This window comes from Lissotriton vulgaris, chromosome 5 (assembly GCF_964263255.1).
Source record: "Lissotriton vulgaris chromosome 5, aLisVul1.2, whole genome shotgun sequence".
NCBI lineage: Eukaryota > Metazoa > Chordata > Amphibia > Caudata > Salamandridae > Lissotriton > Lissotriton vulgaris.
The window spans coordinates 1,548,749,057-1,548,762,716 of record NC_141693.1 but is presented as its reverse complement, the minus strand read 5'-3'; the positions used below and the strand labels follow the sequence as shown (position 1 = coordinate 1,548,762,716).

General features: G+C 44.4%; 1 protein-coding gene across 2 annotated transcripts in view; it reads right to left on the bottom strand.

Annotated features, from left to right (window-relative positions):
- Window positions 1-13,660, bottom strand: part of LPCAT4 (lysophosphatidylcholine acyltransferase 4) — a 592,186-nt gene that overhangs the window by 329,200 nt on the left and 249,326 nt on the right. For both annotated transcript variants that reach the window (XM_086923609.1, XM_086923610.1), the window contains exon 2: window positions 4,852-4,994. In XM_086923609.1, the coding sequence (XP_086779735.1) occupies window positions 4,852-4,994 (143 nt within the window). The remainder of the gene's footprint in view (window positions 1-4,851; window positions 4,995-13,660) is intronic.

Here is a 13,660-nt window from a genome sequence, read left to right as displayed (position 1 = left end):
TTCTCCACTTTCAATTAAGCCAATTAAGTTTTAATGTTTTATGAAGCATGTTTCTCCACTTTGTAAATGTCCCATATGGAAATAGGATTAAATTCAAATGATGCGTTTTCTGGAATCCTTATAAACAAAGTTAACTCTTCAGTTTAATGTTCTCCGATTTCACACAGCAGGCCTCTTTTCCCAGTGTCTGGTGCCATATTTATAACTGAAAAATATAGCCATTATTTTAAGTGGGAGGAATTTAAAGTGCAGAAAAAAGTTTCATATAATGAATATTTTTTCTGAAAATTTTCTAGACTTTAAAGTTTTCCCATTTAATAAAATGGTTATATGTTTCCTCTTTAGTAAATCCGAAAATAAGATAGGGGAGTTCTTTGGCAGGTGAGATATTAAATACTTTGTGGACGAAGTCAAATACCCTATCCCAAAACAGTGAGACACATTCGCATTGGAGTATGAGGTGTTCTAAATCTCCTTCTGCACGCTTGCAGTTCCAGCAGAATGCGTCAGGGGTGAGTTTATGTGCATATAGGCGAGCCGGCGTCCAGAAGACTTTATGCATGAGCCAGAACTTGGCTTGTGATAATGTAGGGCTTATTTTATGGCTTGTGCAAGACCTCCACGCCGTGGACCACTCCAGCTCTGAGATGGAGAAGGAGGAGACTGACTACCAGAACTGCGTTGTTTTGGTATTTAATGATGATGATTGCGGGCTCAATAATTTGTATAACCTTGAGACCTGGTGGCCTATTTTATTTAGGGAGGAGAGGAGTGAAGGAAGAGCTGGGTGTTTGGATGTCAATCCCGCTTTTGTAATGGCAGTTTTAACGTTGAGGAATATGTAGAAGTCGGAACTATCAATCCCAAAGTTCGATTGGATTTTCGTAGGCGTGGCTTGGACGGCAGTGAGAATGGTCGCCTAATCTGTCTCCGCTCTGCACAGGGACAGAATCGGATCCTATTGCAGTGCGACCCAGAGCCTGAGCGCCACTCAGATCGATGACCTCTGCAACCGCTTGATTTGGTGCGCAGAGAAATGTGATCTGCGACTCCGTTACCGGACAATGAAAGGAGTTTTATAGCCGATCGGGCTGACAGTCCGGGGACCCAATAACCAGCCGCCATCTTGTGATCGCGATCGCGATCTCCGTTCCTGACTCGGAGGTGCTCGCAAATCCCAGATAGAGTGCGGTTTCTTCAACGGAGGTGAGCGCTTGAATTACCCACACTCAGGATGGCGCACGGATGGCCCCGATGACTTGCCACGGCAACAGGAGGCAAATTAACCTGACTCGCGCCACTGTTGCCTGACTACAAAATGGTGTCCTGATAAGACCCTGCAATGGACGCAGCCTGCCTCCTCGCCATGCTATCCTGTTCGGGGCTTCTCGGGAATGTCTAAATGTCCCCATACTAAATTATGTCTGCCGCGCCTTCTAACATCCTCCAACTCACACGTTAAAAGGGGCTCCCAGACCATCGCCCAGCACGTCGCGCCTGACCTCAAGATGGCGGACCTACACACATTTTGAGACAGCAATTTTTTCTTTTGGCAATTCACTTCAGCGTTCAGCCACCACAAAAATCTGCCAGCTTTAGCCCATAACTGCTCCTCAGCCCTAATATTGCCAGAAGTAGGTACACCATCCAGCAACTGAGGGGAAGGCACACTGAGCCCATACTATAACAACTGCAGCCAGCCGTCCAGCAATTGAAAGGAACATCGCTCCAGCACCATTTCATCAGTGATCAGCCATCATAAAAACAGCCAGCTCTAGCCCATAACTGCTCTTCAGCCCTAATAACGCCCAGCAGTAGATAAAGGCGACACCAGTCAACGCCGTCCAGCAACTGAGAGAAGGACACACTGAGCCCACACTATAACAACTGCAACCAGCCTACTGAGCAGTGTTACTAGTGCCCCACTACAAAATAGGATCTCATGAATATTGTGGGCCAAGAAAAGCAATACTGCCAGAGGTGCACTCCCAGCCATTGAATGCATAAGTCTGACTCTGACTCTGCAGTCGGCCGTGATTCAACCGCTATCGATCCACCTTCCTACTGATTAGACACCACGTAATTACCGAAAATGGCGGACAGCAACTCCAAAAACACTAAGAAGGTACGACCAGAAACATCCGGCTCAGACTCACCTATCAAAAACAGGGGTGACGTTGCTAGCACACTAGACATGATTTTGAGGAAGCTGGCGGATGTGCATGAGCTAACCAAATCGACTAAATGCAACACCGACGCGATGCAACTTGAACTAACCGCGGTCAGGGCAGACATGAACTCCTTATCACTACGCCAAGACGAAGCGGAGCAAAGAATTAGCGACATCGAAGACAAGTCCACGACGGGCGCTAAAATTATGCAGCATCTCCAAACAACCACCAACGATCTCAGACGCCAAACCTCAGAATTGGAAGATCGCAACAGAATAGGAAATGTGCGAATCTTCGGGGTCCCAGAAAATGCAGAAAAGGACCCTGACTCTTGCATATCCTTTCTGGAAGCGTGGATTCCCTCTGTTACGGGGATACAGTTCCAGCACGGATTGGAGCTGGACAGAGCCCACAGAGTGCCGACCTTCCCACTCCGCACATTGAGAGGCCCGACCTCTCATATGCAAACCACCGAGGTTCCAGCACGCGGAAGCCATCCTAAGGTATGCTAGAACAAACCACAGCATCAGCTGGGAAGGTAACAGAATCACATTTACCCAGGATTATTCAAGGGAAACGGTGGAAATACGGAAAGGTTTCCTTTCACTCAGAGAAATTACGGGCGTAAGATATACAGTTCTCTTTTGCGGGCCAGGCGAAATTCAAGATCTCAGACCATGGCCGCTCCCATCTATTCACCAATCCGCATTACTTAGCATGCTACCTAAGCGTCAAACCTCAACAAGAAATGGACACGTTTGGGGGTCAATCCAATAAAAAAAAACAGATGCCCAAGAAAAAGGCAGTTAGGTCTATCTCTAGCCCTTGTCTTCAATGATCTTATTGACAGGTATGTCCAAATGTTGAAATATGAAAAGTGAATACAGGCGGCCTGCCACTCCAGCTTTAACGGCCTTTAACGGCATGTCCTAGACTCATTGTCTTCCATAGACGAAAATTAGCCTCACTGATCAAACTCTGTAATCTGTAAATATGGTCTTCTTTACGCGCAGTGCTTAACTGAGTTGCACCCCACATTAAGAATCATTAACTATCACTAGCTATAAGTGTCTAGAGTTCTTCTGATCATCAGCTACTACTGATAGCCTGTTGATATTCTGCTGTGGGACTAAACAAGCGACATACGATATATTGTCTACATACAGTCATATAGAGACAGTTATGTCTAAACGCTGTGATATGAAAGATTAATTCAGCCTGAACTTTACCTCAGTGATCGAAAACTGTAATTTGGGTTGAGACATCCCTGTGTCAAGCCCTCACCTCACTTAGCCTGTCTTTCTCCTAGTATAAGATGTAAGTCTACTCATCTCCATGTATGGGAGGGCTCCAGCACTACACTGCACTACTTACAGTGCTCAACTGTCTAGTGCCTCTTAATACTATGGCTACCTATAAGTCGATGAGAGTTTTAATGTACGTTAACTATCACTGATAACCTGATGTGAGTCGATTGTAATACGAGGTTGATTTACCAGGTAGTTGCTTTACTTACCTTTAAGCAAGCGACACACGCTATATTGTTTACACATAGCCTTACGTTATAATGTTTGCATACAAAAGACTATACCTTCCACAAGTCCCCTGAATGCCTAACTGTACCTATTCATAACCGAAACTGTTAGCAATAATTCTATCTATCATATGCAAAAAAAGAGGGGCTCTCCAAGTAAGAAGTTCTTTGGTTACTTTGTAATTTTCTTCAAATAAGGCGTTACGTCAGACATCCTTCGGAGTGCCCGAAGTGCTAAGTTAAATGGTTAAATGATATAAGTTGAATGTACTTAAGTTGCTTTATCTCTTAATGTTATCAGAACTTTGCCAAGATGTTTGAACACAAAAACATATCAGAAGGATACCGCACAATGGATCATCTATCATCTTTATTACATATGTCCCTGTGCGGGCGCCGACAGCACTGCTGTTGCAGCTCTTCAGTTCGAGTTTCGGGGAGGGGGAGGGGAGGGAGGGGTGAGGGGTGCAAGGAGGGGCTGACTCAGTTGGGGGGGCTGTAGGGTTGAAAAAACGGTTGTTTCAGGGGTATCTCTGCTATGTACTACTCTTTATCTACTCTTTACTCTTCTTTCTTTCCTTTCTATACTCGCACTTTCACTGCTCCCTCTTACTTACTAATTATTCTCTACCACCGCGATGTGTGCAACGCATCCCAAGGCCTTACTAGGCTTGCAGCGCTATCTATTGGAGTTTCCATAGAACAGGGACTACCTAGGTGTGCGGAAATCCATGTTACAGCAAGACCATACCCACACAAAATCTCGTGGCGGCCCATCACCACAATAATCCGAACATATATCCATGGCTTCAGATAAGAACTTAGCAGCCTCTCTACATATTGTTTCGCTAAACGTTAAGGGGCTTAATCACCCAGTAAAGCGCAAAAAAATCTTAAATTACTTAGCCAAAACTAAAGGAGACTAAACCGGTTTCTAATCATGTGCTGCACATAGGAACTCTAATCCAACTTTTTCAAACACATAATCATATTACAGTAAACCATTCACAAGACTAAACGCTCAAAAGCTTTTCACTGAGAACACAGAGCCAGAGAAACAGGTTTGGTAATGTTAGCTCTGCAGCAGAGCAAAGACAGTAGTAGACCAGTCTGCCCAAAAACACACCAGATTTCAAGAGCACTTACTTTCTCCGCTCCGTGATTGGCTCCCGCAGTTCTTCCTCAGACAGACCAGCCACACGCAGAACGGCGAAGGGCCACATGAGGAACATGGAGATCCAGGCCAGGAGGAATCGGATTGGAAACAGCACCAGTCCCAGCAGGTAGTACTAAAAACACAAAAAGAGCGTTGCGTTAACATGGTAAAGCAGGATCCTGGAGGCTGGAACTGAGCACCAATTATTCACGTCTAAAATTCATCACAATTTCACGGGGCTGCAGCGTGCAACCACATACATATGTCACCATCATTTAGATAAGCATTAGCACACACAGAGTCGACAGGTAGCCCCAAAATACATTTATTTGGCTTAAATAACGTCTTCAGATTCCTTGACAAACTGCTTGCCCCTATGAGGACCTTGTTGCCGGAGTACATAGACTGAAGATGGTCTTCAAACTCTAATCTACCTGCTCTTAGTGGCGAGTGTGAGTACCTAGGATTGACCAAGTGACTGCGTCCCACAGCGAAGGCCACTGTAATTACATGGCAGGGGACGACCAATTTATGCGGCAGAGTCTAATAAGTTATGCATCAATAAAAAGCAAATTATGCAGCACCCAGTGGTGGCTCCTCTGCTAAGGCGGAGGAACAGCGCCCCAGTCACTGCTTTGCAGCAGTCAAATAAAATAAAAATAAAAATTTTACTTGCTATTATCCTCCTTTTATTTTCACCTGCTGCTACAGCTTTGCGGGCGGGGCTGCTATGCTCACAGAGAAGGGGGAGGAGGAGTGGTGGGCACACTAAGTGCACATGACTGTTTTGGGGCTGTCTCGGGCCAGCCAAACAGTGAGGCGCACTTTGCATGTTGTCCACCCAGGCTGCATTACAGCCTGGGTGGAGAACACACCCAAGCTCCCATTCCCCATCTGAGCGTCGAACTACAGCGCTCACACCAATCACACCGCTGCATTGCAGCGTTGTAATTGGCTTAGGGGAGCTGGGTGCCTCCTGCAGCTTCCTGTTCCTGGCCTTAGTCCAACACGCAGGAGAGACGCAGTGATATGGTAAGTATTTTTATTTTTTAACACCCCTTAACCCTCTCATCCCGTTCCCCGCCTCGCTACCCGCGATCTGTGCCAGCCGCGACTGGAGGCACCGTTTGAAAAAGTGTTATGTCATTATTTTGTCTTTCACACATCTTAATACTGACCTTGGTAAAGTTTCACCTCAGCATTACCAGTTCAAAACCCCAAAATACTGCAATAAGCAACTGAAAAGAGACCAGTCAACACCTGCAAAGGGTCTTCCACTGAATATCAACACGAGTTGCAATGTATTATTAACTTTTGATGTGGAAGATAAGACAGGCGCCTTCGCACCTGATGCAGTCAAAAGGTTCACAATGGCCCAATAAGAATTCTGAGGGATAAGAAAAGGTACATTCGAACCCTGTGCCTCTGAACGCTAAATTTTCCAGCTAGATCACATCATCTCCAAGTAACCTCCCAGGGAGCTACAACATTAAATGTGGCTATTGTGGGTCTTTTACATATTCACAAGAGACTAGTTACTCCAGGTGAATGTTATTTCATTACAAGTCATTCTTATTAATAATTGAATCAAGTAAAACGCACAGCAATCACAAAGTGGCTGATTTTCAATCCTTATCCAACGATCTCTACATCTGAGCAATAAATCTTTGCCTAAAATAAGTTTTGTTCTATTATTATGCTAGTCCGTAAGTGCCTTATTGTAAGGTAAAAAATATGTTTTACCCAAATCAAAACATTCGTTGGCAAAGTCCATAGGTAAGGCATTGAATGCCAGCATTTTGGCTTTGTCAAAAGTCGTTTGGTTTATCACGATTGTCGAGACGTTTTTTTCTTGGACAAGCTGGCCCTTGGAAAAAAATTAATATTTTTTTTAACTCAATAAGCGCATACTGGCATAGTATTCCCTGGCACTTAATCAACTACTTTGTACATGGATGTGCTTCTTGTGAAAGGGTAAAATGCTGTCATTCACATTGATGTTAGTGATGGCTAATGTGGGCTAACCTATTGCCTTATGCAGCAATGGGTAGAAGAAAAATTTGAATTACGGGGGCATGGCTTGGGCGCGTTCGGGATGGCAGCTGGCTGATCTCGCTCCTGACCGAGATCGAAACAAAATACGAGGAGCGGCGGATTTTGACCTCCGCTGTGACTCCTAGGCATATGGTTTGTCATCGGAATGCCTGCTCCATTAAAGGACACTATTTTCATTCCTCGGTGAGCCTGCAAACGCCTGATACCCTGTGTGGACCACGGCCGCCATCTTGTGCCTTTTGCAGTTTTCTCTCCGCGCTGCTACCAGCACTCTTAAACATCCCGCCTTGCCTGCAATGACTGCAACTTCTCTGAGGATGAAAGGGGCCAACTGGTTTCTCAGCATTTATGCCTAGGCCTTGGAGTCAGAGACCCCACTGGGAAGTCCACTGCGTAAAGGGAGCCTCTCGCAACAGAGATGGGGAAATTATACCACTTCCCCTAGGATCACAGCTTACTGGACTTGGGACGTAGCTTTGACTAGTCTACCGGTTTGTGTCCCCATCGCCATCCTCTTTTCATGCTGTGTCTCTCACCCTCCCCTCCTCTTTCCCTCATTCATTCTCTGTCTACTTCCCCTGCTCCTACCCCTTCCCCTGAATCTCTCCCTTGCCTGCTTTTTCCCTTACGTATATGTGCTTATTGTTTATCTCGACCTTACAAGTAACTATGTTGTCATGCTTTAATAACTGTGTAACGTTTATAACGATGTAACCTACAACTATGATCTTATACTCATGTAAAGTGCTCTGATACCTACGGGTCTAGCCAGCGCTACATAAAACCTTTAAAATAAATAAATACTGCCTCAAATGTTTTAAATTCAGCTCTGCTTGTTACGCGCGTCATTTGTCCAACGTGACGGCCATTTTGTGTTTCCTGCTTTACTCACCTCAGCGCGGCAACCAGCTCCCTCAGAATATACGGTTTTGCCTGCAATGCCTGTAAGGAGGACTGAGGCCAATAATTTTCTCATGTATTTAAACTTCCAGTCTTTTCATTCTCAGCTTTGCCTGGGAAGCGCTTCCTTTATTAAATGAGACGGTCACTTTGTTTCTCTGCATTATCTGACCCTAAGTGACGGTTTTCTTACGTAGTTCTTCTGTCTGACCACTACTTGGCAGTACTATTCATTGGCATCTCCTATGTCTGCCGACTGCCACATTTACTGTTGGAAATTATTTTTCTACATGGAATACTTTCCTTTGTGTACATTTTCCTGCAATACCTAATTTTACATCACATCAATGTGTGAAGACTTTCATATGCTTTGCCTCATTGTACTATGCTGGTTATACTCCTTTTTTTCAAGTTCCTTCTCTTGAACTTTACCTTTATGATGGGGTGCTCGTCTTTTAACAATAAGCTTTGAAACTGCCTCATTTATTTGTCACCATACAATCCTCACACTTCTGTTCAACTGGGAAGCTACAATCATTAAGTTTGCTTTACTTTTGCTTGTTTATGTGAGACTTCTGTCAATGACTGAGTGAAACTCCTCATGTTCAGACTGTTTTTCTGGCTGATTGGACGATATCCTCTAGCGCAGAGTGACAATATTAGTATTCCTGTTCTCTCACGCAGGCAGCAAGTTCAACGGTTATTGCACTTTTTACACTCTGCTCCCTACGGGACCTCCTTTTGTGGCCTCCCACTCACTCTTATATTACATACACTTACATGGTGCCTTCTTTTTCGTTGGGTCAGATGAATCCCTCAGCAAGTATGGCCTCCTCGCGCAAGGATACTAGTCCAGTCACTCCTTCTAAACGTAAGCGGAAGGAGTCTAATTCACCTACCAAGTCACCATTACCTATATCGATGGAGGATCTCATGGAGGAGATAAGGATTCTCAAACCCTTTGTTATGGACACTAATGCCACTCTTCAGAGATTGGACGAGAAGTGGTCTAACCTGGATTCTAGAGTGTCTGCTGTGGCACAACGTATCAGTGATACTCAGGATGTGACACCTCAAGTTGTGGTTATGTCTAAAGAATTAGAGCCCCTCAAGGCGCAAACAGAGGAATTGGAAAATCGCAACAGACGCAACAATCTCCGTATTTATGGAATTTCGGAAGGAGAGGAGCGCGTCTGATATGCTGGTCTTTTCGAAAACTGTCATTCCCAAGATTGTTGGTCTCAAAGATGGTACAACTCTCAATTTACAACATTCACATCGTATTGGCCCTAAAACTGGTGGTCTATCTTCTTCATCATTAGCCAGTCGTCCTAGAGGAATCATGGTTTTATTTCTGGAATACACTGACATGTTAACGGTCCTTACAGCGACAAAGTCAAGAAAACAGATGATGTGTCTTGTCAAAAAGATTTCTTCTCTCAAGATGTAGCCCGTGCCACTGCAGCTTGTCGCAAGGAATTCCTCTCACTTTGCCCGGCTCTTCGATCCATGAATGCCAGATATGGTTTGGTTCACCCTTGCTTCTTCAAGGTTACCTATTAAGAGAGGTCATATTCCTTTGACCGTCCTGAAGACTTGAGACAATTTATCTCGTATCATAAAGGGGAAGAGATGGATTCTGGAGGGTCTTGGATCTCACAGTTGAGCCTGTTCCGTTATGTACTTTTCAGTTTGACGTTCCTATTCTAGGTTTTTTTATGTTAATAATCTTTTGTGATGTTGTAGCTCATGTTTGTTTGATAGTTGTTTTTTTACTATTGTGGCCTGTTAACCCTTTTCTATGGGCATTCCATATTGTGATTGTTCTTTGGTTCTCCTTGTAGTTTCTCATCTCGTGACGACCCATTCCCTAGATGTCTTCCTCCTTCCTGCCCCTTCATCCCGTCCCCAAGGTTTCACTGTTACTTAAGTCTGGTAAGTGCTAAACCTTTGATTGCAATTTTTGACCTTCATTGTCTGCGTGTTTTATTTACATTCATGTAGTTGGTCTCCCCAGATTTGTTATTATCTATTTGCTCTTTTCTGTTATGTAGTAGACTTATTGGATCTCGGTCTCCGGGGTGATTTTGCTGTCTGTACTCTCCCGCAGCTCCCCGCTCCCGATGTAATTTACCTTACTCTGGTTATCTATTCCGTTCTTCTTGACTGAAGTCTCTCTACTTCTGGTCAATTGTTCTCTTTCTATCTTCTATTCCCCTTACCTCTCTTCTTTTTCCTCTTGTCTTCTTTTTCTTCTCTCTTTTACTCTCTCCTATCTATCCACTGGTTCTACTTATTTTTCTTTGTTTTTGTTTTCTACATTTGATTATCTGATTGTATCTTCACTGTTTTTTATTCTCTATTTCCTTTTTTAAATTACCATTTTGTATCTTTCTTTTTACTTGCATTAATTCTGGTATTGTTGGACATCTTTATAGTGATTCTATATTTTTGTTGAGTTGTATGTTGATTGTGTCATTATTAATGCTTTTCTCTGTCTTGCAATGACTGAAAATGTTCTAATTATGAATGTCAAGGGATCGCGTTACCCAGTTAAAAAAAAGAACAAGTTCTTACTCACCTCTCTAAGCTCTTGTGTAAAATAGCAATGCTACAAGAAACGCATCTTAATGAGAATGATGCTAATTACCGTAAAAAACAATGGGTAGGGCATATTTATAGTTTCCCCTTCGAAAGATAGGAAAAATGGAGTAGTCATATTATTTCATAAATCCTTACCCCTCACAATAGACAAAGAAGAGAGAGATGATAATGGTCGTTGGCTTCTTCTCCACACTACTATTAATGGATCTCATGTTTCCTTGCTTAACATTTATAGCCCCACAGGCATTTATTCACATTTTTGGCACTCTATGTCGCATACCCTTCATGCATGTTGTAGTTCTAATCTCATAGTGGGTGGTGACTGTAACCAGATTATGGACCCTTTTACAGATAGCAAATCCTCCTCTAGATATAGTCTAAATAAAATGCAAAAAACATTTGCTAGGACCATTACTACAAGGGGCTTAGTTGATGCATGGAGAATATTTAACCCTGATAGTTTAGAATATACTTTGTACTCCCCCACTCATAATTCTACCTCCAGAATTGATTATATATTTTTAAGCCCACATCTTCTTCCAAATTTACTACACGCAGAGATTTGCTCAATTCTTATTTCTGATCGTGCCCCTGTTTTGATTAGTTTAGATCTTCCTTCTACATCCTCTAAATATTGTTGCTGGCATTTGAATAATTATCTCCTTAAAGATCCTTCTTTTCTTGAGAAGTTCAAAGATTTTATTTTTGAATTCTTTACTCTTAACATCAGCCCAGACATGCCCTTTCATACTGTCTGGGATTCTTTCAAAGCAACGTCTAGAGGCTTCATTATAGCTTATGTAGCTCGTAAACGAAAACAATATTGCAAGGAATGCGTTACTTTGCTCTCTTCCATTAAGAAATTGGAGCATGCCTATTTTTCTTCTAAATCTGCAGACACTCTTAAGACTCTTATCCAAGCAAAGCTAGATTTTAATAAGAAATCTACAGAAGTCGTCTCAGGGACTTTGTTAAAAAATTAACTCTAAATTTTATGGTCACAATTGTGCTGGTAAACTATTGGCGAACTATTTAAAGATTAAATCGCAAAAATAAAGAATAGTAAAGATTATTGATGATCACGATATTCCTCGTCTTAAGGACGAAGAAATATTACAGTGCTTCACAGACTTCTACAAGACCCTTTATACGCCTGAGTCTGCTCCTTCAGAAGCTGATTTGGATTCTTTTTTAGGTCTCGGTTAGGCAGCACGCATACGCTGTCTCTCCAAGACATCTGGTAATCCATATGGGTGTTGAAACTCCGCCCACTGCTTGCTACTTTCTCTTGGCTTGCGATTTGTTAACTTGTGCTTTTTTTGTGTTATCAGCCTCATTATTGGCTCTTCATGCCATACGTAACTTCCGTTCATTCCGTAAGCAGCACAGCCTAACTTCAGTATCCTAGCTCACACAGCATAATTGTGTTTAGTTTAAAATAGTGCGCATTAACATGCGCGCGCATCACGTCCGCCACGCAGTCCCGGACTCACCCATACCCGCCCCCACTGCTTCCTTGTTTATCAAGCGTCCTGTGACCTCTGTCGTTCGTACCTGTGATTGGCCTAGCCACCTCACACACCATCTTTACCCCTCTTCCAGTACCCCCACTCGGCTGTGTACAACTGCTCTCACTCCCTCGCCCCCACCCCCATCTCTCCACTAAGAGTTTGATGCTAATTATATCGGTCCGGTCTGCTGAGTTCACGCCGCTTCCTGCAGTGATATACTGGGCTCGCACCACCCCCAGTACGGTACCGGTGCCCGGTCCAATACCTCAGACCACACGAGCTACGCACACACCACATAAAGCCCCACTTGTGGCCTCGCCTATGTGTGCTCCACTTAGCCGGTGTCCTCCTCTCCTGCTCCCAATACACCCCTGCAACCACACCCGTCCCGGCAGCAGTGTCCGGTCCAGGTCCATGGACGAGGCGCCCCCATGAAGAGTCCACGCCTCCCCATAGTTCCGTTTTTAACAGTCCGGCATCAGTAGCGAGTATGTTTTATATTGGTTTGCTGTGATTTAAAAGGGTACACGTTCTTTGCTGACAACTTCGAACGGAAATCAAAACAGACAATTCTACATATTGCTGTCAGTTTTGCAGGCATATTCATTCCGGTGAATATATAACTTACGAAGTTCTAGACGCGATAGCATACTTTTTAATGGTCTGCCTACCCCTTCACGTGCATTCTGTTGCTTTGCTGAGCTTATTTCCAGCTGCCGAGTCAGCCATCCTCATCGGCTCACATCCCCTCCTCTTCTGAGGTGACTGGTGACCCGCTTTGACGCAGAGTGTAGAAGGTGAGCCGAGTTCTCTCTCTTCTGGCCTGCAGTACCCGGTTGGCGACGGGCGCTAGGTCCCGGCGACGCGCCACTGAGAGCACCTCCACCCAGCCCTATGCCCGCTCCTGGTTCTCTATTTGCAGTTTCAGGCTAATTAGCAGAGATGGATGGAGTGCAGGTCAAGTCATCGAGTTTGGAAACAGGCACATCACCAGGTCTGGGGCTGCAGAGACGAAGCTGCCCAAACAACACCGGAGCCCCCAGGGTCAGATATTGGCGGCTACTCTGCGCGCAGCTGTGGATGGAAGAGGCGAGCCCAGCCTTCTACTGGAGGAGGAGGCAGCACGCCACCACGGACCTCTGCCCATAGTGCACTAGCTCACCTTACTGCTGCTGCCTGGAGAGTCAGAGCTCGGACTGACATACTGTGGTTGTAGACCAGCCTGTCCTTGCTGCTGCAACACCTGTCCTTTGCCATCCAGGGACACCTTCCTGACGCCTTATGACAGCCACCAAGGACCCATCCCTCTGACCACCCTGCTGCATCACCAGTCTGGGGCCTGAAAACGTATTTCAAAATAGATTTATGTATGTACGTGTTTATTTTCTGGTAGAGATCTCTGACTGATCACGACCCGCAAGGCTTTGATTTTTTCCCTCTACCTTCCCTCCAGGATTCATGCTGATGCAGGTGAAGAGGATGTGAAACAGACGTGCTTGCAGGGATGAGGAGCACGGGGTACTATGACTAACCGCAAATGCCATTCTTGACCAAACTGCGTGATCTTGGGGCAAATCACTATGCTCATCAGTTCCTCCTCTGTCAAGTCAGGGAGAGCTAACAAACATTGTAAAAACAGATGTTTAGCTTAGATATTTTAAGCTACGCCCTTACTTGCATTGCCTATGGCCACAACAGCATTGGCCCTCCTAGAAAGACTCCTCACAAT